Source organism: Lithobates pipiens, unplaced genomic scaffold, assembly GCF_037356315.1.
Source record: "Lithobates pipiens isolate NorthernLeopardFrog02 unplaced genomic scaffold, aLitPip1_a1.2 Scaffold_1, whole genome shotgun sequence".
NCBI classification, from domain to species: domain Eukaryota; kingdom Metazoa; phylum Chordata; class Amphibia; order Anura; family Ranidae; genus Lithobates; species Lithobates pipiens.
Window position 1 is genome coordinate 210090712 of NW_027507685.1, and position 25850 is coordinate 210116561.

General features: G+C 41.4%; 1 protein-coding gene across 2 annotated transcripts in view; it reads left to right on the plus strand.

Moving 5' to 3' along the window:
- Positions 1–25417, plus strand: part of LOC143982558 (cytochrome P450 2G1-like) — a 34483-nt gene extending 9066 nt beyond the window's left edge. The window contains exons 4-9 of one of the 2 annotated variants that reach the window (XM_077481400.1): positions 3675–3835; positions 6690–6866; positions 10676–10817; positions 14918–15105; positions 19423–19564; positions 22937–25417. In XM_077481400.1, the coding sequence (XP_077337526.1) occupies positions 3675–3835; positions 6690–6866; positions 10676–10817; positions 14918–15105; positions 19423–19564; positions 22937–23118 (992 nt within the window). In that variant the 3' untranslated portion in view covers positions 23119–25417. The remainder of the gene's footprint in view (positions 1–3674; positions 3836–6689; positions 6867–10675; positions 10818–14917; positions 15106–19422; positions 19565–22936) is intronic. The other variant, XM_077481409.1, reaches the window with a different exon arrangement.
- The last annotated feature ends 433 nt before the right edge of the window (positions 25418–25850 follow it).

Below are 25850 nucleotides of genomic sequence, written 5' to 3' on the forward strand. Positions count from 1 at the left end.
TAAAGGAGTAGAGCATATTTACTTTCAAAGTGAATTTTAACTAAGGTAAGTCAATGAGGTGAGCTCTAAGCTTAGGAAATGTCTTCTTTGTAAAGTGAATTTTTCAGTTAGCTTAGTGAATGAAGTCTAGCTGTGCCGACTTCAATCATTTAAACATGTGCATACAAAAATCGTGTTTTTTTTTTTTAAATAAAAATGTTTTACTACATAATTGAGTATTCTTTACAAAGTAAATTTTCACTGTTTCACCTCATTTCCCTTGAAAGTGAACATGCTCTACTCTTTTAGGAAATCAGAGTTAATGTGTTAGTTGTAATTTTAAATAATAAATGGTAGCTTCTCAATTAATTGAAGAAAAAATCATGGTGCCTTTTATTGTAGGGGTATACGTCACTGCAGGGGGCTGAGCAACATATCCCAAATTTTAAGGCCTCAACTCTTCAAATCAGTAGGGATGGGCTGAACACCCCCCGGTTTGGTTCACACCATAACTTTTGGACAGGCAAAAAATTTGGAAGAACATGTTAACACTGTTAAAGTTTATGGGACACGAACATGAAAAATCTAAAAAGTGCTAATTTTAAAGGCTTATATGCAGGTTATTGCCATAAAAAGTGTTTGGGAACCTGGGTCCTGCCCCAGGGGACATGTATCAATGCAATAAAGTTTTAGAAACTGATGTTTTTAGCAGCAGTGATTTTAATAATGCTTAAAGTGAAACAATAAAAATGAAATATTCCTTTAAATAGCGTGCCTGTCTATAGTATGCCTGTAAAGTGGTGCTGTTTTCCTGTGTTTGGAAACATTTGGAACAATACCGCAGCAAAATTACATTTCTAAAGGAAAAAAAGTAATTTAAAACTGATCTCGGCTGTAAAGAATTGTCGGATCCCTTCAATATAGATAAAACTAATTGAAAAAAATGGCATGTGTCCCTCTCCAGTCCATTACCAGGCCCTTTGGGTCTGGTATGAATATTAAGGGGAACCGCTGAAAAAAAATTGTGTGGAGGTCCCCCCAAAATCCATACCAGGCCCTTCAGGTTTGGTATGGATATTAAGGGGAACCCTGTACCATTTTTTTTATTTAAATGGCATAGGGGTCCCCCCAAAATCCAAAAGAGGTCTGGTATGGATCTTAAGGGGAACTCTGCACCAATTTGTTTTTTAAATTGAGTAGGGGTCCCCTCAAATCCATACCAGACCCTTATCCGAGCACGCAAACTGGCAGGCCACAAGAAAAGAGGGGAGGATGAGAGAGCGCCCCCCCGAACCATACCAAAACACATGCCCTCAACGTGAGGGGGTGCTTTGGAGTCACCCCAAAGCACCTTGTGCCCCTGTTGATGGAGACATTGGCCTCATCCCCCCCAAAATCCAAAACAGACTCTTCAGGTCTGGTATGGATTTTAAGGGGAACCCTGCACCAATTTTGTTTGTTTTTTTGTTTTTTTTAGTAAATTGCGTAGGGGTCCCCTCCAAAATCCATATCAGACCCTTGTCCGAGCATGCAAACTGGCAGGTTGCAAGAAAAGAGGAGAGGAAGAGAGATCGCCCCCCCTCCTGAACCATACCAGGCCACATGCCCTCAACATGAGGGGGTGCTTTGGAGTCGCCCCCAAAGCACCTTGTCCCCATGTTGATGGAGACATGGGCCTCATCCCCACAACCCTTGCCCGTTGGTTGTGGGGGTCTGCGAGTGGGTGGGCTTATCGGAATATGGAAGTTCTCTTTAACATGGGAACCCCCAGATCCCAGCCACTACCATGTGAATTGGTAACGAGTACATTGTACGCCTGCCAATTCACAAGAAAGGGTAAAAAAAATAGTAGAAATTACAGGAGACACTTTGGGGCAAGTGCTTTATTAAAAAAAAAAAAATGTCCTGCGGTATAAATCCATCTCACGCTGCCCGACGAACCGAAAAAATAAAATAAAAAGCAACAGCTCCACCTCCAAGTGACGTTTCTCGCTGTGACAGCTGTTATATAGCTGAGGGAGGGGCCACTCGGTGGGTAAATGGGTAACCCCGTCCCCCTCTGACACCACGTGACATCAGAAGAAGGCATCAGAGGGGGGCGAGGTCACCCGTTTATGTCACTGAGTGGCTCCACCCTGAGCTATATAGCAGTTCTAAATACGGGAAAACGTTGCCACTTTACAGGCATACTATAGACACCCCCCCCCCCCCCCGGCACGATATTTAAAGGAATATTCAATTTTTATTGTTTCACTTTAAGCATTATTAAAATCACTGCTCCTGCAAAAACTTTTTTTGCATTGATACATGTCCCCTGGGGCAGGATCCAAAACACTTTTTTTGTCAATAGTTTTCATATAAACCTTTAAAATTAACACTTTTGGTTTTTCATGTTAGTGTCCCATTTAATGGGGTTTCCGTGGCTTTCCAATGTGCCCTGAACATAATGTTAATTGTTTGGCGAACGTCCGAACAACTAAAGTTCGGCCCAAACTTATGCTCGGGCCGAACTGTTCGCCCATCCCTACAAATCAGCAAGATGACCTATCTAATCTATTTCTAGTTCCAGTTTCATACATTTGCAAATACATTTGTAAGCTGAAAGTTTCTTAGACTCCATCAGAAATATGGATTCAGAGTACAGTAGGATACAAAGATACTACTCTAATTTATGAGAGTACTAACACCAAGACACTTAAATTGGTTGTAGCCTCTTATACCCAGTGACGTGATTGGCTTGACGTGATATACAAAGTTGAAAAAAAATTCTCCTGCATAAACTGTATCTGTTTATCTTCAGCCCTCGCTACTCTATAGTAGCACACAATTTAAACAACATTTATGAGCTTCAGCAGGCAGGGGGTGGGGATCTGATGTCACATGCTCAGAAAGCTGAGTGTAATCTGACACATGAGTGGAGGGAGTGGGCACTACCACTCTACACTGACTCATATGGAAACATGCACAGCTGAGGCTGTTAATTATAGGCTGTGTGCTGGGGCGGGGCACCCCCTTGGATTGTCTGATGTCAGCATAAATGATCTAAAGTGACTCTTACAGATAGAAAACTAAACTCTAGAATTCAACTAAACTTAATGTGGATGTAAACCCTCACATATACCCAGTGAAGTGAACAGCCTCAGATGATACACAGAGATCAAACAAATCTCCCTACATAAGTTTTACATGTATATCTGCTGTCTTCAGCTCTATATAGTCTTTAGAAAGGTCACATCATGTTAGAGATTTTCTCTTCCTGTTCAGCACTGAGTGTGGGCATACAGCCAAGACAGCTGATTGGAGGAAAGGCACACAGCCCCACTCCACATTGGCAGAGACTCTCGGAGATGTTCTGTGAATAGTTTAGCTGTCTGCTAATCTAATTAGAGCAACCTCCCCGACATGAATTTCAGGCTGGTTTGAAGAACTTGTCAGACGTTATCATGGGGAAACAGAAGAACTGAGAAGAAGAAAGCCACGGGACTTAGGACTTAGAAGAGAGATAAGAAAACACTGCAGATATTTGTGCCCAGCTCAAATTTCATGAATCAGGTTTACATTCACTTTAATAGAAACGTCATCTTGCTGTTTGGTAGCTGAATGCACAGGAATTTGGTCATGTATTTTGCACATGATTTCATCACCCTCTACACAATGTTTTAAAGGCTGACTTGCCTTTTTGTCTTTGTCTACAGACACCCCAATTGACCCAACATATATGCTGGGACTGGTCGTCTCCAATGTCATCTGTTCTGTTGTGTTTGGGAAGAGATTTGACTATGAGGACAAGAAGTTTATGACCCTTCTGCAATACATCAAAGAGATCATAAGTGGAATGAATTCTGCATCTGGCCAGGTGAATGCATATATGCAAAGCAACCATACCTGTACGTACTTAGACAGCTACTGCGTTTTCCTCTGAAGTGGAAAATGTCCATTATTTAAATAGATAGTTAACTATAGAAATTAAAACAATTTTACTTGATCCAATTTATTTTGACCAGAATAAGAAACAATCTTTGTGTCTATGGGTAGCATTGGAGCATCTGTACTCTCATGTTTTTCTAAAGAAAAAAGTTCTGTTGGTGGTTGGACCTTGTTCCCTCATCTGAGCTCAGACTAATGGATACACCATCAATGGAAGTAGAAGAAAAGAGCTGCGCCGATACAAAAAAGTAGCTTGTAATAAAACAGCACTACATTCATCATAAAGTCTCTGACTTATTCAATTAATAAAAGTCCGTAGCAAGGTGATCTTTGTGTTGAAAGCAAATCACTTAGCTTCAAAAATGGACACAGCTCTTTTCTTCTACTTCCATTGATTGTGTGCGTATCCCACAGTTGAGCAGCCACCTTGTGATTTTTAATATCTTCCAGAATTTTCATTAATTTATTTTTATTTTTATTTTGTTCTAGATTTTATATCTATTATTAATATGCATTATTATCTTTAGGTCTCAGCGCGGTTTTATCCCCCTTGTTAATGGATACACCAACTTATAGCAGCACTAAAGCATCTTCTTCTGAATGCCGGTCTTTGGTTCTCCTCATTGGCCAGTGGGGGAAGGATGTCACCCTTGCACATGAGCAGAAGGTCGTTGTCCCAGTACTCTGAGACTGGCTCAGCAGTGTAAGCTGAGATGCGCATGTGCAGCTCAGTTTATAATGCTGGAGGAGACGGCGAGTAGGCAGGTAGGGGGATTTTATTGCAGAACAGACAGTGCATGTTTTTTACAGCAGGGCTTCATTTCCAGGACTTAAAGGTTAAGTTCACCTTTTTATAAAAATATATTATATAGATAGATAGATAGATAGATAGATAGATAGATAAACCTATACCTGATTGGTTTCTATGCAGAGCTGCGCCATATTGTGCATTTTACAGCTTAGTAAATCAACCCCAATATACAATATTGGTGTGGGGCATATTTCAGTGAAAGGCAACTGGGTAGATGCCTCCAAGAATCTAGGAATCCTGGAATCTGGCAACAAAATGATTCTCCGATGATTCTCACTTAATTTGTTAAGAGTATTTGTAGAGATGGTTATCTGGCTACCTGTTTTGAACAATGTAAAAAACGATATATGAGTTGGGGGGGCATGGGTTATGGGAGGGCAACTTGGAGCTCCAACAGTAGAATATAATAACGTATCCAATAGCACTGAGTCTATCAGGATATCATTAAGAACCTTTTGCCTTGGAGAAAAATGTAACCAATTGGCCTTTTCATGGAACTGAAAGTTTGCTGGGGGATATAGGTGCACCAATAACAATTACTCCCTAAGAATCTGTTGGAGTGTTAGCTTCTCCTACCATTGAAAATTGTGACCTGCTACCCACCAGATACAATGGGCGTTATTTAGGCTGGAGTAAATCCTGTAGGGAAAAACTAACTTAACAAAATTGAAAATGACAGGGTAACCATGGTATCAACTATCATAAAAGCAAACACACAATGGGGTAAATCATTTTTACTCCCTTTAGTTGCCTGTGAATGATCTTCCACTAGTCAAATGAGAAAGGAATGACTCTATTAGTAGCAATAACAAAAGGCACAGAGGTAAATATCCCCAAGACATAAGAAAATTGGATTAGCAATGTAGCTCATATTGTCTGTTATACCTAGGCCCTATCTAGACACCTGCCAGTAAAAAATAAATGCAAAGCTTGCTGATGGTGGGGCTCTTTGACACAACTTAGCAGTGCTTAACCCTCTAGCAGAGGTATTTCTAAGGCAAACATCCACAAAGTGTGCAAAGCTTCAAAGGGTGAAAGGGACATGCAATCCCCTTTTGAACAGAGCTCTTTTGTTGGCAGCAAGGTCCCAGCAGCAACATACATGTGAGCAGAGATCAGTATTAGTTAGGACTCACATAAAAACAATAAAAAAAAAACAATATAATAACCATTTTATCATCAAGTAACTCTCATCATTCAGCTTCCTTTTAACAAATAAGTATAACTTTCAGGGCCCACCAGGGAAGAGAACTCATATGGAGACTAGGTGTTGCAAGAACGTATATTAACAGTAAGTGTGTTGACGCTGTTTGGAACATGTCTACTCCTTGGACAAAATAAATAGAAATTTTATTCATTTTCACCTGGTTGCCGACTTTATCTACATGGAAGAACTCTTGTGTTGTGGGGTGGAGAGCACAAGTTAGCCATGGTGAGTGGACAGAGAGCTCTTGCCATTGTCGACACTGATTGCATGATTGGGTTGCAGTGCCATTATCTTGCATGTGTGTTAGCACTGGAAATAGCCTAGAACTTCTGCCTAGCAGCATTAGGGTCCTCTGTTTGAATCCAAACCATGACACTACCTGCTTGGAGTTTGCATGTTCTCCCTGTGCATGTGTGGGCTTTCTCCGGGGACTCTGGTTTCCTCCAACGCTCTAAAGACATCCTGGTAGGTTAATTGGCACCTGTCTAAATTGGCCCTAGTATGTGTAGGTATGAATGTGAGTTAAAGACCTTAGATTGTAAGTTCCTTAAGGTCAGGGACTGATATGAATGTACAATATAGATGTAAAGCACTGCATAAATTGACTAAGTGCCTGTAATCAATAAATACATATAAACATTAAATTTTTATCCTATTCCCACAGAACACTTTTACTGGGCAAATAGCTATGCAGATTTCTTATAAATACACACCTACAGTAAGTCAGGTTTAAGTGATTGTCAACCTACAACGTTTTTGTTTTAGATTCTGGGCATGTTCCCAAATTTGCTGAGCAAGTTACCTGGACCCCATCAGAAAATTTTTCACAATTTTGACAAACTGAGGGCATTTATAAGGGAGATGGTGAAATCCCACCGAGAAGTGCTGGATGAAAACTGTCCACAGGACTTCATAGACTGTTTTCTCATAAAGATGGAAGAGGTGAGTTCAGAAATGGACTAAAACTGGTAATAGAATGTTGGAGAAAAATGTGTTTATTTTATTTTGTGCCTTTACAGAAGAACTGGAGTTAGCAATATGTTAAGCATCAACAAAGTTTTCATAAAGGAAAATTACAGTGTATTTTCAGAGGTCAGAGAAACTTTACACCAAAATAAAGTTTTTACATTAAGCTGGTCAGTTTCACACAAACACTTATTTTTCAATGTGGTTTATCTAGTAATTGATTATAGATCTGAAGCTATTCAGCAAGGCTGCTAACTTCCTCCCTAATACACAAACAGTCACTAGAGGGAGCGCCTAAAACGTATGCCTCGTACACACGATTGGAATTTCCGACAACAAAACCGCGGAATTTTATCCAAAGGGTGTTGGCTAAAACTTGTCTTGCATACACACGGTCACACAAATGTTGGCCAACAATTACCATTGTAGTGACATACTACGTGGTTTTTCAGCTCTTTTGCGCCACCCTTTTGGCTCCTTCTGCTAATTTCGTGTTAGCAGAAGTTTGGTGAATGTTGATTTGTGCTTTTCTTTTCATGTTTTTCATTTAGAGCTTTTCAGTTAGTTTCTGAACAGCCGTTCATCAACCAGACATGTTGCGGAATCGGAGGAGATAACGTTTTATATATTATTGGCCTTGGAGTTATTGCCTTGACATTTTTTTTTTTTGGTTGAATAATGATTTGATTTGGTATATTTTCTATGTTTTTGGATGCATAGAATGCACTTTTTGGTTAAGTTCTATTGGCAGATAGCATGTCTATTTTTTTTTTTTTTTTTTTTTTTAATGCACAATAAAAAAATTGTGGAGAATAATACTTGGCTCTGTATAGTACTTCAAATTACAGTTTGGGAGCAGGCAGTTACATTTAAAAAAATATAATGTAAAATTGACAAGGGACACCAACATAGTTGTATCTTTGATATTAAAAACTACAGGATAATGGTGTTGTGGTAACGTGTAGGCTTGTGCAATTAGTTTCATAACGAATCGCAATTCGGGCGAATTTTGCATCTTTCGGACCTTCAGATGCATCCGAATGTCCAAATAAAAAAAATAATGAATTTCAACTAATACAAAAGAAATTATAGAGGATATAACAAATTAATTCAACATGATTCAGTAATTCGTTAAAGATCTAATGAAACAAAAGGTTAACTCAAAGTAAATCTTACAGTCCAATCAGCTGATTCATTTTGTGCTGGAGGTTGGATTACTGGCAAAGCGCATTTCTGAGAACTGAGTGAGAAGGGTGTTGTATTGTATTTGAGCAGAGTAGAAGAGATATTTTCATTGTGTATGTTAATAGATTCAATAAACAAACAACTTTCCAAACTACAAATCGTTATCACAAATCAATATACATACACAAATATCGAGTTTCAACAAATACAAAAATTATAGCAGATATAACGAATTAATTCAACATGATTTGAGATTTAGTATAACGGATATCGACACTCTACAGAAATAACAAATTATCCGAAAACATATTAATGTAACATAACGTATATAACAGAATGAAATTATGTATTTTATGAATGGCAACAAACCGAAACTAAATGAAATTTTCTGTTGTGCACAAGTCTAGTAACTTGCACAAATAAATAATAAAAAAAAAAACATAATAATATTATTCTTGATATCACTAGTAAAAAATAATTTGTTTGCAATAACTCAATAACTGCAATAACTCAATAAACGCCATCATTATCACCACCAAAGCAGCTTCATTATTATACCATTAAGGAAGAAGAGAATTGCACTGCATTTCGAGATTTCATAGTTTTCCACATCACGAATGTTAATTCTTTATTACGAACTTAGTTTACAAGACCGATCGCTTCTGCTTTCGAGCATGCGTGTTTGTATGTTGGACTTTTGTCCAACGGACTTGTGTACACACGATCGGAAAATCCGACAACACACATTTGTTGGCGGAAAATTTGAAGACATGCTAGCCAACATTTGTTGTCAGAAAGTCTGACAACAATTGTCCGCTGGAGCGACAGCCTGACATCCTACATTTCCCTTCGGAAAATTTGATTGTGTGTATGGGGCTTTAGTATGTGAAATGTTAAAATGTAAAAAACACATAAAAATGCTTTCAGTGTGAACTCACAATGTTGAATAAGCTTTTTAAAGCTCACCATACAGGTTACAATTTTGCCAGTTAATCTTTGTACAATCAACTTTAGATTTACCAAAACTGTGTAATATGAGAACTTTTGTTAGCCATTCAATCAATGGGTATGCAATCATGCAGGCCCTTGCACTACACAGTTGTTGGTAGATCTAAAGGAGATTGAACTGCCAGATCAGGGGTCTCCAAACGGTCTAACAAAGGGCCAGTCTACTGTCCTTCAGACTTTAAGGGGGCTGGACTTTGGCCGGTGGGAATAGAAAATGCCCCAGCATCAGTGAGAGTAAACCATGCCCCGTTATTTTTTTAGTGGAAGTAATAGTGCCCCATTGCTGGTATCAGTGGGAATAATAGTGCCCCATTGTTAGTATCAGTGGGAATAATAGTGCCCCATTGTTAGTATCAGTGGGAATAATAGTGCCCCATTGTTGGTATCAGTGGGAATAATAGTGCCCCATTGTTGATGTCAGTGGGAGGAATAGCACCCCATCGTTGGGAGTTCCCTTGCTAAAACTGGAAAGTACAAAATCTGGTGCAGCTGTGCATAGAAACCAACCAACTTCCATTTTTTTTTTTTGTCAAAGCTTAATTGGACAAGCTGAAGTTAGAAGCTGATTGTCTACCATGCCCAGCTGCAACAGATGTTGCATCCTCCAGTTTCAATCCCTTGGTGTCTGTGGGAGAAACTGGTGTCAGTCGAAGGAATTGTGCCCCATCATTGATGTCAGTTGTGAATGTAATAAGACCCCAAGGGCTGGCTAGAGACAAACACATCCGGCCCCTTGGCTACAATTTGGAGACCACTGCTTTAGGGGAACCTGTGACACTAACCTTAGTGACCCACAAAAAGCCAAGCAAGAAGGTTTTAGGTAAATGATATACCACATTGTTTATATCAGTTTGTAAAATTTCATACAGAAAATCCCCAAAATTTGAATCCAGTTTTTAAGATTAAGAACCAATGATTAGAACCTCCTAAGGAGGCTTTAGGTGAACCCTGTCTTATTTAAACCTCAGACATTTAGGGTCTGCTGTTCTCTCTATTGACATTTGTTGTGCCTTTATATCAAGATCAATAAAGCTCGCAAGCAATAGATTATAACTTCTGGGTGAAAGGAAAGAAAATTGCTTGATTCCCCTCAAAACTTCAGTGTTGATGGGGAAATCCCTCCCGCAGTGGTATTGTGTTCTGCCAGCGAAAAGCCTTCACTGCCGGCAGCAGTGATCACATGCAAAAAGATTTGACAGACTGGTTGTACTGCAGCTGATCAGTGGATCAACTGCAGTACAACCAGCCTGTCCATAGATGACCCAAATTACCTTGCTGAACTGGCCAAGATTCAATCCATCTATTGCCGCCTTAGGGCCCTCAAAAGGAAAGTTGTGGATGAATAGAGTTATTTGGTCACAGTAATAGTAGACATGTTTTCTGCAAACCAAAGGCAATATTTCAGGAGAAGAACCTCCTAACAACTGTAAAGCATTGTGGTGGAACTGTTATGGTGGCACAATGCACATTGGCAAATTCACCATTGAATGGCTCATGAAGAAGAAGTAGAGAGTTATGAACTGACGTAGTCCATCCGGTGTACTTCATTTTTCACATGACTGTACCTAAACTAGTGGGTTTTTTTCTTTCAGGAAAAACAGAACCCAAACACAGAATTTCATGAGAATAACTTGGTGGGATCAGTACAAGACTTGTTTTTTGCTGGTACAGAGACTACAAGCAATACCCTGAGATATGCATTCATAATTATGCTGAAATACCCAGAGATACAAGGTATTAGTTTTGCTTCCTATTCATTAATTGTTGTCCATTTTTGGCAGTACTGATTACATAAAAGCATTGTTAAGAAAAACTTGCTTTATGAATAGGGTTGATTAAAACTGAGAGTGAGATATGTTCAACATTCCCATAAAATGTCGCCAACTTGGGAAAAATCCATTGGAATCTATGGGGAAGGCAAGGTTCTTGTCTGATAAAAAGTCAAGTGGTCCCCAGGCCCTCATCTGAGTTGCTAACCATGTGGTTTTTATATTTAAACAAAAGTGCAGTGCCGTAGAACACAGCAAGTAGGTAAGTGTGTTTTATTAGGCCGCGTACACACGCGCGGACTGTTCGCCCAACTTTGTCCGCTGAACAGTGTTTGGGCAGACAGTCCGCTCGTGTGTGGGCTTTCAGCGGACAGTTTCAGCGGACAGTTTGACGAACAAGGTTTTTCGGAAATTCCGTAAAACTGTCCGCTGAAACCTTGTTTCAGTGAACAGTCCGCCCGTGTGTAGGCTTGTTCGTCAAACTAAGTTCCGCGCATGCTCAGAAAGGATTTACACGCCGAAAGTTATAATGCAGTGTATAGGACGTCGTATTTTTTCGTCCCGTCGTACGTGCCGTTCACGTTATCGCGCACGGTTTCAGCAAACTGTTCGTTCGTCATGTGTGGCCATGTCCGTCCATGCTAATTTTGAGCGGACTGTTTGCCGAAACTGTTGGACGGACAAAGTTGGGCGAACAGTCCGCGCGTGTGTACGCGGCCTCACAGAAGAGACCATGCATGTCTCTTCTGTGAAAAAAGCCTGCCTACACACTGTTTTTTACAGAGAAACTTCAGTCCCGATGTATTGTCTGTTATTTACTTCCTTTTGGTCAGCTAAATATATCATTAAAAGTTTTTTTCTATTATATCTGTTTGATAAGTGCAAAAAATATATGATTTTTCTAAAAATCTTGTCAGCTTCTTGGGCTTTGTGATGAAAGGGTAGGAGAGATGAGGAGACGTTTGTGTTCTTTATAATGCAACAGAAATTAAAGTCATTATCCTGGCCTTTTGTTCACACGCCCAGTACAGTTCCTGGCTTTGTTGCTTGACTGGTTTTGGATGTTTTATAAGTAAAATGAGCCTGAGAGTTTGGCCTTTACAAGCTACTGAGCTTGCTCAGATCTGTGTCTACGTGCCAGGTCTGTCCTTTTTCTGTAGTATCTCATTTCTGTTTTTGTCTCGTCTCTGGCTGACCTTCTAGCTTTTCATCACCGATTAGGAATGAGCTAAAGGTTTGATCCAAACACAAGATCGGACCAAACTCTTGCTGTTCAGGCAAATGTAATGTGTAATATTGGAAGTACTTCCGCTGTTATACATTCACCAATTGCCACTATCAATGGTTAAGGATGCAGTGGATGCAGGCACCACTAAATCCTTAACCACCAGTGACATCACAAGCTCCATTCACTTACATGGTTGGGAATTCCCTAATTCATACCTGACTCTTCAGATCTGGTATAAATATTAAGGGAGACCCCATGCAAAAGATGAAAATAAAGTTGCAGGGTCCCCCCTAAACTCTAAACAAGACCCGAAGAGTCTACCTACAATAGCTGTAGACCTTCATTCTCCATCAATAAAGCTGGCCATATAGAGTAGAATTTAATTTGAGGTCAAATCAGCATGAACAGGAGCCTGATGGAACTTGTTTCTCAAATTTCTACCAGTGAATATGGTTTCATTTGGAAAAATCCATTCATTTCCAAGTTAAATATTATAAGCAAACAAAATGTTAAAGTACTTTCGAACAATATATGTCATTGAATGTACTAAGAATTTTCATGCAAATGTGAATGTGAATGCCATTCAGATATATACTAGTGTATAGACAGCTTTACCGATTGAGACAATGGGGGTTATTTACTAAAGAAAAATCCACTTTGCACTTGAAAGTACGCTTGTAGATCTGAGGGGGACATGCAAGGAAATTAAAAAACAGCATTTTAGCTTGCACATGATTGGATGATAAAATCAGCAGAGCTGAGAGATCACATCTTGCTCCCAATCTTCCACCAAAGGATTTCACAAAGAGCTCTTTCCCTACCCTCGCCCTTCAGAAGCGATAACAAGCCGATCTCACATATCGCAGAGCAGAGACCGAGGAGACTTTATTCGTCCCCATTACCTCTTTTAAGTTTCCCCCCTTCTTATTTTCACTCCCATGATCCCCCCCTCCCCCCAATCTACTTACCCAACCCTCCCCCCCTGCACCCCCTCCTGTCCTTTATATATACCACAATCCACTGGTTATTTTCTGGCTGCCCAAATTAAGGTATCCAAGCCTACTCTATTGCATGTTTAAGCAGATTTGTTACATAACATACATACCCATTTGCTTGGCTAGGTAGGAACTTCCATTGACATATGCTCCATGATTTGGACCCAGCCACATTACTATTGGGATATACCTACCTTGGGTCCATTCCGATATGGTTGACTCAAAATGTCTAACACTTATTCCTTGACTGTACCTCCTAATTTTTGCTTGGAAACTTTTTGTCCTAATTAATGGAAAATGGATGTGATTCGCCTATAATATGTACTGGCTTGGATCTATCTTTATGTACACTTTATGTTATTTGGAGAAATGTATGACATCTCTATTAATGTAACTGACTTCTGTTTCTTGAATAAAAATTTATTTGAAAAAAAAAAAAATCAGCAGAGCTTCCCCTCATTTCAGATCTACCCCTTAGATTTAGAGGGACTGCACTTCCAAGTGCACTTTCAAGTGCACTTGCAGTGCAAAGTGGATTTGCTTTTCGTAAATAACCCCCAATGAATCTCAGATTATGTTTCTGCAAGCTCCATCCCTTGCTCCAGCCCCTCAAATTTCTAAATCACCCGCTGCTGGTCATTGCACATCCAAGTTTACTCCTGCAGCCATTTTCTTTTTCTGCCATTTTTTCATTAAACATTTGGCACAGTTATGTAGGTTGCTAGGTTATTAGGCAAATTTAGATATTTCTGACTCCTCTGTAATCAGTGGAGAAATTGTTGATTTCTTTTGGCTGTTCTGGCTTTTACAGGCTACGGGTTTGATTGCTCTCCCCTGATTTTTAATGAATTCTTGAACATAGAGAGTAGAGGAAGGCAAATGGGCAACATTAATATTTTTGGTGCTGCAGCTAATCCTGGGAGAGGGGGCACAGAAGGTGGCTGGGGAGCACATAAACGTTCTGAGCTTTAGAGCAGCAGAGTCTTCCTGCTGGAGGGGTTCCACCCGTGTGAGTGGGGGTGGCAAACTCCCCAAGCCATTTTACTGACTTAAGCTGTTATTCAACAAGGTCTGGTGGAAATCGTTGGCTTTTTCAACATATATGAATGAGTCTCTAACACACCAAGAATTCACCTAAACGATCCAGTATGCATAGTCTCACTAGAAGGCACCCAGAGGAAGCTGAATGGCCACAGCTGCTCCCCTGGCCTCATGAGTATTGACTTTACTACAGGATCCTAGGGGAACATATTTTAGCGGGCCAAGTATTTCCTCTGTTGATGGTGCCCCTACCTCTGGCCTCCCCTAGTATCTCGTGGGAGAGCCATACTTTGAAGTTTAGTAGAAGATTTGCTTCTGAAGATTGTAACATAGAGAAGTGTGTCCTCCTGTTATTGTTAGTGGTTCTGGAGTATCCCATACCACCCTGAACCCTCTCCAAGTTTATTCATCAATAAATCACAGACAGCATCCCCTAGATTGCTCCTTGTGTTAGTGTGCCTGAACGGTGCTCTGTGTTTGCTGGCAGCCCCTGCATTAGTGAGGGAAAACTCTGGTCATCATCATTATCTAGGCTGCTGATATAAGGAAGTGTGAGGAGACTATGCTTTGTTATCTCATCATCAACCAGCGGCCTTTTCGGGGGTACCATTACAGTAGGTATGAAATATGTAATGGGTGCATGGCTTCAGTCTGGTAGCATGTGCCATGAAAACGAAACTGCGTTGTAATTGGATGTCTCCATATTTCTTGCATCAGAGTAATTTTTATTAACTACAAAACATCAGATAAGCTGGCCAAACATTTGTTGTCATTTATTTCATTATTTTTTCCATCCCACAGAAAAGGTCCAGAAAGAGATTGACAGCGTGATTGGACAAGAACGCATTCCCTCTGCGCAGGACAGGAGCAAGATGCCTTATACAGATGCAGTTATACACGAGATTCAGAGATTTGCTGATATTTTGCCAGTAGGATTATTACATGCTGCCAGCAAAGATATCACCTTCCGGGGATACACCATTCCCAAGGTAAAGGGAGAGATGTATGGGACTTATAATAGTAAAGTAACATTAGGCATAGCAAATCATGGGCAGCTACCTATGGCTAGCAATTTCAGCAGAATCATGTAAAGAAGGGCGAGCTGATTAGTTGGTGTAAGGTACTTATGCTTTGCATATTGCTTTTTGGAAATGGCAAAAGTATTTACATGCCTTATTTAATTAGATAATACAAAAACTGGTTCTTGTCAGTAGGCCCGGTATGTGGTAAGACATCACAGACTTAGAATAGAAAGCGTTAATAGAAAAGATAGAATGATTTTAACCTATACAGCATAATTTCATGTTTTTCTTACATAAGCCAACAGAGGGAAATAATTTAAGGAATTAACACCCACTAGAGCCCTCTGCCTGCCTGCTCAGTTTTTTCACTGGAGCTTTATCAAATTCTTTCCTGCCCAAAATAACTTGGATCCACTACTGCCTTCCAATTCTTTGTTTGCTCCAGTTGCTAATGGCAATGGTTGTGTAAAGTATCCCAGACGATATCACCTTGTGTAGTGCACCCCTTAAAGAGCTGCAGGTAACGTGGTACTATTCCCCCAGTTAGAGCATTCACAGCCACCCACACAGCATTTTCGTCACTCTTTGACATGCTCAAAGAAACAATCTAGGGGTGTCTTATTTTTGTTTCATTGGAATGTAAAACTTGGTTTGGGATGAGCGGAGCATTGGATACCCCAAAACTAAAAAAACAACTGGACAACAGGAGGACTCCTTAGCTATCTTGCTGAAGCGTACTCAAAAGAATGTCCCACAGAATCTTTATGCTGATGGTAATTAGTACACACAGTCACTGACATTCCAACAGTGGGGTTATTACTCACACAGCTACAGGATAATCGGTGCCTTGCCTCCAATATCTCCAAGGTTGTTCTCAGTGAGGGAGATGTGGACTTACACCACAATAGGACAGCTGGACTCTTTCTAACCAACTTCCTCCAGGCTCTCTCCAGTGAGCTTCTCCTGTCCCAACTTGATTCCAGGATTTAGGCTTGTGATTAGGCCCCCCAGCTAAGCCTAGCTGGGACCTTGGTGTCTTCCTGGTGGCTCCTTATAGAATTCTTCTCCAGGGGCAGAACCCCTGCACAGGGGTTTCCTCCATCAGGACTGGACCCAGGAACTCTACCACTGCTGCCTCAGGCCTCAGACTACTGAAGGGCTCTCCAACCACCTACTGGGGACACCTCCCCAGGAATAGGCTAGGGGCACATACATATTCAGGCTGCCCACTGTTCTTCATCCCACTATCATTCTAGAGTCCTCCAGAATACAGAGAGAAGTAATCAGAGCAGCAGCTTGCTAAATTTACCTACCAGCATATACTGCTCTAGGAGATTGTACTATAGCTTAAAAAGGAGTTCTTCACATTATTATTGTGTTTAGCCTTTGTAAGTATTTGCCAAGCATGATGGTGATGGCCAACTTTAAAAGTGAATGGAGCAACAAATATTTTAATGTCGAGCTAATTTTTTTCCAGTTTTTGTCCAGGTGTTGCTGTATGGTAACAGTTCACCTTAAACTTTTCTGCCTGTAAACCAGTAATTCTGGAATGCACCTACCTGAGATGCTGGAAAACTCACTTAAGCTTCTTTGCTGCCTCTGATATACAGAAATCCTTTTGTAAAAGAATGGTATTACTAAGACTAGTCTCCTTTGAGGATTGAACCTCAGAACAAGCCTTTCTATATATTTTGATATAGCCAAACTCCTGGGGACCCAAAGTACTTTTGGTTGTTGGGGCATATAGAGAAGTAGCCATCTTGGGCGTGCTTAGTAGAAAATCATATTAGGGACTATTTTTTTTAGGAGTTAATTGAATGATCAATATATATTTTTTACGTGGGAGGAAACCAGAGTACTGTACCTAGAGCAAACACACACAAGCACAGGGAGAGCATCCCAGTGTACTGACCGGGACCCCAGTGCTACAAGGCAGAAGTGCTATGCATTAAGCCACTGTGCTATTTTTTCTTACTGTAAATCGAATTAAGCATACATTTTTTGTGTTGGCTCTTCTGGCTGGTCCAATTATCCTATGGGTTCTTGCTCTTCTCCTGCAGCAATGGTTGCCATATGAAATGTGAGTTCTGTTCTGTCCAGGAGTACTGTGACTCCAGGTCAGGGTGAAGATGCAACCCCAGGGGGGATGTCCATGAAGGCTGGGGCTCACCGAAAGTGTGCATGGTGGAATAATTTGAATAGGGATGCTGGTTAGGCTTGTGCAATTCGTTTCGTAACGAATCGAAATTCGGCCGGATTTTGCATCTTGAATCAGGGCAAACCACCAAGATCCAGCCACAATCCTAAGGCTGGCGCAGTGAGGTTTGTCACAACTTTTCATTCCAAACACAGAAAGATGGAAAGAATATTATCCAAACATTGGAATATTCTACAGCAGGACCCTCATCTAAAAACTATACTACCCATTCACCCCACAGTTACTTATCGGAGAGCTCTTAACCTTAGGAACAAAATCGCACCAAGCAAACTCAAATCCAATACTGTTTCATCACCTGTACCTGTTTTAATACCTACTATAGGTATGTATCAATGTAAAAAAGCACTATGCAGGACTTGTCAATTTGTTAATCATAGCCAGAAATATTTTACCACTAAAGGTAAATCTTATCAGCTTAAGGAGTTCTTTAATTGTTCATCTGACTATGTTGTCTACGCTCTTAGTTGCCATGTGGCCTGCTTTATGTAGGTCAGACGATTCGGGCTCTGAGATAGGCTTGTGCAATTCGTTTCGTAACGAATCGAAATTCGGCCGGATTTTGCATCTTTCGGACATTCGGATGCATCCGAATGTCCGAATAAAAAAATAACAAATTACAACGAATACGAAAGAAATATAACGAATGAATTCAAATGAATTCGACATGATTCGAAATTATTTCAACCGCATTCGAAATTATTTCAACATGATTCGACATTATTTCAACTGCATTCGAAATGATTTCAACATGATTCGACATTATTTCAACCGCATTCAAAAATATTTTGTGACCCGAATTTAAGGCCATGTATCTAGGGATCACTTGGTGCTAGACACTTCAAATTTGGATATGTTGTAGTGCTAGTATTATTGTGTTTGCATACCAAATTTGGGGTTTCTAGATATAAGTGACCCCGAGATATGTGGCCCCAAAATCGGGTTGCAAAATGTTATTAGTTATTAGAGCAGAGAATGACATTTTGCGACCCGATTTTGGGGCCACATATCTCGGGGTCACGTATAGCTAGAAACCCCAAATTTAGTATGCAAACACAATAGTACTAGCACTACAACATATCCAAATTTGGATTCTAGCACCAAGTGACCCCGATATACATGGCCCTAAAATCGGGTCACAAAATATTTTCGAATGTGGTTGAAATAATGTCGAATCATGTTGAAATCATTTCGAATCCGGTAGAAATATTTTCGAATTTGGTTGAAATATTTTCGTATGTGGCCGATTTTTCGAATTTGGTAGAAAACTAAACGAAATCCGAAAATGAATTTAAGGAAGTTAACGAATATAACTAAACGAAATTAATGAATTAACGAGTTAAAACAAATGTTTTCCTTTTGCACATGTCTAATGCTGGTGGATCTTACTGCAGTAGGTCTGTAAAAAAGAACTGCATTTTTATTTTAAACCTAAAACCAAATATGTGTTATGCATTTTTCTTCTTTTTTTTTTAGGCCCTCTTCCTTCTGTTTTCTCTGGGTAATCTGGCCAGAAACACACCTCCTGTATTAAAGTGTCCCCACTCTAGATGAAGGAGCACAAGGGGCACCTTTGGATTGCAGCATTGTCAGTCTGGGGGGAGGGGAAGTGTTAGATGTACTTTCAGATTTAGATTTAAACTAACAAACTGAAGCCAAATTCCAGCTTGCACTGCAGTTACACAAGTAAATGCAGCAACAGTTTTTTTTTCTTTTGGAATATAGGTTGAACTTGAAAAAAAAGATCATTGTGAGCACCCCTGTCAGTGGTAAATGGTTTGTCTTAACACATACATTTGCAAGAGAGCTTGTTCTGTTGAAAAACAGCATACTTACAGGCCAGATCACCGAAAATAAAAGACAGAAAGCCTAAAAAAGAAAACGAATGAAAAAAACTAAAACTAAAAATGTTTAAGAATTAGTAAGCTGCAATATACAGTATTCAATGTGGGCTATTGGGTTTATTAATGCTTTATTTATTTTTTTAATTCAAGCACAAAAAGAGAGTTGTATCTTAACTCCAACACAAATCGAAGATAATTATTTCATTTTAGATTTTTTTTTTTCAGGGCACCTTGGTGGCTCCTGCAATAACATCTGTTTTGAAAGACCCTAATTTTTTCAAGAACCCAACTGACTTTGACCCTGGGCATTTTCTTGATGAGAATGGGGCTTTTAAGAAGAGTGACGCCTTCATGCCATTTTCTGCAGGTATCCGATAACAGTGTAATAACGAAACAGAATCCATTATAATTTCTTTATTTATATGTCCAGTAAATAATAACACCATCATTAACACCTATTTTCAATTTCTGATTCCCATGTATAGCCTTCTGATTTATTTTTGTGTAGTTATATTCCCTGGGCAGTTTGCATGCCTTACCTTGTAATGATGGGCTCAGATGTTGTGATTAATCCCCCTATTTTCACCTAATCTCCAAAGGAACAACACAACTTCCTGTTCTGGGTCCAATGTAAATGCTCTGCCTGCTTGGTCTATGACAGATCTAATTACTGTGTAGCTACTTCTCACCTAAGAACACTAGACTGAGAGACCCAGGGACTGTGGGTTATGTCTTTTCTTCAAAGGAAGTGTCAGTACTTAGACTACAGACAGAGTCATGCATTAACCTATGCAGTGCCATGCCGCATTCCTAATTTTTTAATACAAACAGAAACTCCAGAGCCAGGAATGTGAAGATTTACTGTACGATAAGCTGTGTGTACAGGGCAACAAATGACACAATGAAACTTCACGATCAATGTACATCTTATAAAAGGAGGAGGGGGTGTGTTGCGCTGTCTTATGAAGTTTACATAATTGCCTTCTAATTCATAAGTGAATACGATAAAAATATATCAAATGAATTAAATGTGAAATATATACATATAAAAATAATTCTGTAATTCAAGTGCCTTCTCATTTATAAGTGAAAAGAAAATACCAAATAAATTATAACATGGAATATAAAATTAATATATAATACAAAGCAATAGTTCCAAAATTCACCCACAAAAACCATTTCGACCAAGAAAAATTAAAATCAGTCCCAGTATAAGTACTAAAATGGTATGTATTGGAAAAACAAAGTGCTTCCCTCATGCACTTCCTAGAATTCGTGTGTGTCAGGTGATTACCCAATTGTGCTTCATAGCTAAAAAAAAAAGAATTTTGCCGGGTTCACACTGCTCCAACACGAAAGTCGCACAAATTCTGATCCGACTTCCATCATGTGACTTTAATAAATGGGATCTGATTTTGATCTGACTTTGAGAAAAAAATAATAATATATAGCTCAGAATTACAGACCATGGTATATAGCTCAGCATTAGAGATCAGGGTATATAGCTCAGAATTACAGATCAGGGTATATAGCTCAGCCTCACAGATCATGGTATATATAGAACTTGCTTGCAAACACAAAGTCAAGAGTCTGATCCAAATAAAGGTAGTCACAAATATCTAAATAAGCAGTCATGTTCCAGCAGTGGCTGCTATAAAATTAATAATTTTCCAATTACAGTCCTACTGGAAAGAGAAGCAAGTGATAGTGGGAAATAGAAGAGTTAATAACAAGGCAGAGCAGGGTAAAAAGACACACTGATATACAAAAGATACATATATCAAGCAGAGAACATGTCAGGGGAGATAGGGACAAAGGGCATAGCACAAAGGCAGGGAAAAACCAACTGAACCAGAGAAAGCAAAATCAGATCCATGCCTAGCCCTCTGTCTAACAGTGGCGGCTGACAACTCCCCCCCAGCCTGCGGCGAGTGACTTAAAACCCCCCCACCCATGCAGGTTACCGAAATACCACCTCCTGCGGTGGTTGACTGACAACCACCGCACAGCCCGAGGTGCAGGACAGAGAAAGCCCCCACCCTTTCGGCCTTTGGCACTAATCACGTGCTTCAAAATACATACCCACCGCCTATCTCCACCATAGTAATTCATGCGCCCGGTGTCCTGAAAGGGCCCAGACGCATGGCTAGGGAGGGTGGCGCACCGACAATGCACGTGCTGCCACTGCCATAGACTATGAAGTTGTTTTCCCAGAGTCTCTTACCACAGAAGATTTTACAGAAGACTGTCAACATTGCAGTAGGCATCAACAATTAGATAGAGGTAAGTATTCATCTAGGGAGCTGGAATATGGGGTACTTTAACTCAGGACAGGGCAACCTGGATAATTGCACTTTGCTGAAAGTATACTAATGCCGTGTACACACAAGCGGAATTTCCGACAGAAAAAGTCAGACGGGAGATTTTCATCATATATTCCAATCGTGTGTATGCCCCATCTGACTTTTTACGTTGAAAATTCTGACGGATCTAGAAGAGAACGTGTTCTAAATTTTTCTGACGGAATCAATTCCTATCGGGAAAACCGCATGTCTGTGTGCTGTTCCGACGTACCAAAAACTATGCATGCTCTGAAGCAAGTACGAGATGGAAGCTATTGGCTACTGGCTATTGAACTTCCTTTTTCTAGTCCCGTCGTACATGTTGTAAGTCGCCACGTTCTTGATGGTCGGACTTTGGTATGACCATGTGTATGCAAGACAGTTTGAGCAGAATTCCTTCAGAATTCCATTGGAGAAACCTTCAGAGTTTATTCCAACGGAAAAAAAAACGCTTGTGTGCACACAGCATTAGGCTTTAATTTGCTTGGTTTTCAAAGTTTTATTTGAAGTGAGACTAAAGGTAAACCTTTTATATTAAAATAATAAACATGTCATACTCAACTTCTCTATGCAATAGTTTTGCACAGAGCGGCCCCAAACCTCCTCTTCCCAGGTCTCCTGGTAATCTTGGAACCACCTCTTCTTCATGTGTCCCCATACCAAGCGCCATACAATGGAGCTGCACTCCATAGACACACACAGCAGGGCATAGCCCCACCTCTTCTCCCTCCTCACTGCGTTTGATTGACATCAGCAGGAGGCTTCTCCTGCTGCTTTAACCCCCTCACCCCCCCTTTCACATAGGGAAGGAGAAGGACAGAGAGTAATAAAACTTTTTTTTACCTTAATGCAGAGATGGCTTTTGAACCACTTTAATTTTGCCATATTTCCCTTTAGTGTAATATTGCAGGGATTCAATAAACCCAGCACACTAGACTACAGCTTTTTTGATGATTGTTCTTTGCTGTGCAACTTACCTCTGACTGTCCTCCAGTCTGATCCACTTAGATGGAGGGGGACAGATCCCCTTCCATTTTTTTAGCAGACCAGGTCGGAGCGGAGGTAGGCGGGTGTAAGCGGACATAAGTCCATTTACATCTTCCAGTCCAGGTGAATGGAGGATCTGATCAGGTTCACGTAAAAAACGGACAGAAGGACCTGATCGGACATTTCATGTGAAAGGGGCCCAAGGATTAGCATTGTTGGAATGAGACAGGGGTATTTAAACATAGAGTCTGTAGAGAAACTCTGATGTATGGTGTTGTAAAGCCATGGCCTGTAGCACGCATGCCTAGAATCAGGTGTTCCCAGAGCACCAGGTTACTAACAATCAGAGATTTTTACACTGCCACAAAGTCTTGTGTACAGCTGATTCTTTTTCTCTTTATTCCATTTAGGAAAACGTATGTGTGTAGGAGAAGGATTGGCCCGTATGGAGCTCTTCTTGTTTTTCACTACTATACTGCAAAGATTTACTTTGAAGCCTACAGTAGACAAGAAGGACATAGATATCACCCCAGAGCCCAACAGCAATTCTTCAAGATCCAGGGATTATAAAATGTTTGCTGTCCCTCAGTGAAGCACCTACCATAAAACATCAAAGATGTTATTATACTGCAACCAGCAACTGGCAACCTTAATTACATATTTTGTTTGGTAATATATATTTTATCGTAACATATTGCACTGATTATAAATCTGTCATTGTGCAATGGAATCATTTCTGAGCTGGATGTAAAATCTGAAATCTTCATGTACAAATGCAAATATATAAAGGACTGCTTCTCAATCCCTAAGGATACATAGAGCATATAGTTTTTAGTTTATTTTTATGAATGGTCAGCTATAAAACTTTTAAGTTAGTTTCACAGTTGTCTGTCTGGGTTTTTAAATGCTTTTTTTTTATTGCTTTGCGCTGATGTGTTATCATGGGTTGACATATGTAGCACTACCTTTGCAAGGGCTGCTTTTGGGTCCTCCCTGCCAGGTGCCAGCCAACTACCCACAGCAGGGCAAGGGACCAGGTGCCACCCCATACACCCACAGCAGGGGCAGAGATCATGTGCCTGTCCAACTACCCACAGCAGGGCTAGGGACCAGGTCCCAACCCAGCCACCCACAGCAGGGCCAGGGACCAGCCCAGCCACCCACAGTGACCCACAGCAGGGACCGGGTGCCAGCCCAGTCACCCACAGCAGGATAAGGTGTCTGCCCAGCCACCTACAGTGACCCACAGAAGGACCAGGTGCCTGTCCAGCCACCCAGAGCAGGGCCAGGGACCAGATGCCAGCCCAGCCACCCACAGCAGGACCAGGTGCCAGCCAGCTACCCGCAGCAGGGCCAAGGCAGGGTGACAACCCAGCCATCCACAGTGACCCACAGCAGGGCCAGGTGCTAGGTGCCAGCCAGCTACCCACAGCAGGGCCAGGGTGCCAGCCAACCACCCACAGTGACCCACAGCAGGGCCAGGGACCAGGTGCCAGCCAGCTACCCACAGCAAGACCAGCGTGCCAGCCAGCCACCCACAGTGACCCACAGCCAGGCTAGGGTGCCAACCAGCCACCCATGGTGACCGAAAGCAGGGTCAGAGTGGCAGCTAGCCATCCAAAGTGACCCAACTGTGACCCACAGCAGGGCCAGGGTGCCAGCCAACCACCCACAGTGACCCACAGCAGGGCCAGGGACCAGGTGCCAGCCAGCTACCCACAGCAAGACCAGCGTGCCAGCCAGCCACCCACAGTGACCCACAGCCAGGCCAGGGTGCCAACCAGCCACCCATGGTGACCGACAGCAGGGTCAGGGTGGCAGCTAGCCACCCAAAGTGACCCAACTGTGACCCACAGCAGGGCCAGGGTGCCAGCCAGCCACCCACCCCCCCATGACCAACAGCAGGGCCAGGGTGCCAGCCAGCCACCCATGGTGACCCACCCACAGCAGAAAGCCAGCCAGCCACAGCAGGGTTCCACCCAGCCACCCACAGGAGCCAGCCACCCACGGTGATCCATCCACAGCAGGGCCAGAATTCCAACCAGCCACAGAGGACATGGGAGCAAGCCACAGCTTCAGTACCCATAGTTACTGTAAGTGGAGTGCTACACAGTGACAATTTTATTTCTTCTTTGTGAGAGGTTAGGGTAGGGGTGAGAGTCCTGGCACAAGGAGGGGGTTCTGTGAGGACCAGAGTGAAGAAAGGTGTTCACTGTACACTCTGTTAGAAAGAGGCCCTCTCCAGGTCCCATTAGACTCCTTTGTAGTATCTCATGGGGCCTGGAGGGGGCTCTCTCCAAAACAGGCTCTCTAATGGACATTGAAAGGAGCACTTCTGTTCGAGGGAGACCCCCTCCATGTCCCATTACACTCCTTTTGTAGTCTCCAATGGGTCCTGGAGGGGGGTCTCTCTCTAACAGAGACTCCCTAATGGACACTGTTAGAGAGAGACCCCCCTCCAGGTCTCATTAGACTGTTGTAGTCTCTATTGGAACCTGGAGGGGGGTCTATCTCTAATAGAGACTATAATTTGTGCAAAGTGTAGGGGCAGGGCCAGGGGCAGAGCCTGGCAGGGGGCCCTTTCTTTATTTGATCCAGGGGCCCTGAGTGTTGTTAGTCTTCCCCTGTGTATGTGAATCCCATATCTAGAGCATCCCCTTAAGTCAGGCCCTAGGAGGACTAAGCTTTGTCCCTTGAATTTTGTTTGAATTTTGGCCCTTGAACTTTAATTTTGTTGGGTAATTGTTTTGTGTGATTCTGATCATTTCTTGTTTGGAGGTTGCATTATTGTATACACTGTTTATTGCCTCCATTTTGCCACTGTTTATTTGTATTGTTGTTGTTGCCTTACTTTGCTGGGCATGCTGCCCAAATAAACAACCCTTCTTTTAGCCTCAGTGTGTCAGAGAATGAGCTATTGCCTAGTGGGTTGCTAACACCAGGAACAAAAGAAACCAAACAACAGCAGATACTTTGGGGGTACGTGCTGCAGGTAGTTTTCTATGCTAGAAAATCACTGATGTCTACAAGGGCACACAGAAAACAATTGCTTTTCTATGTTAACCATTTACACAGGAATGAAAGCCACAGTTGCATAGAATTGTTAATGGAAAGCTCTAGCATGTCTGCAATTTTGTATACCACTCTGCACTCACAGCCTGCATTTCTATGCATCACAGCAGTGAGTGTAAACGAATGTGACTTTTTACTAAGGCAGGGTTACTTAACCACATGTGGCCCGAGACCTCAAACTAGGATGGTGGGTCGTCAAGCCCAGATCGCAATCAACATGTTGCCGAACCACCATCTCAGAGCATCAGAGTA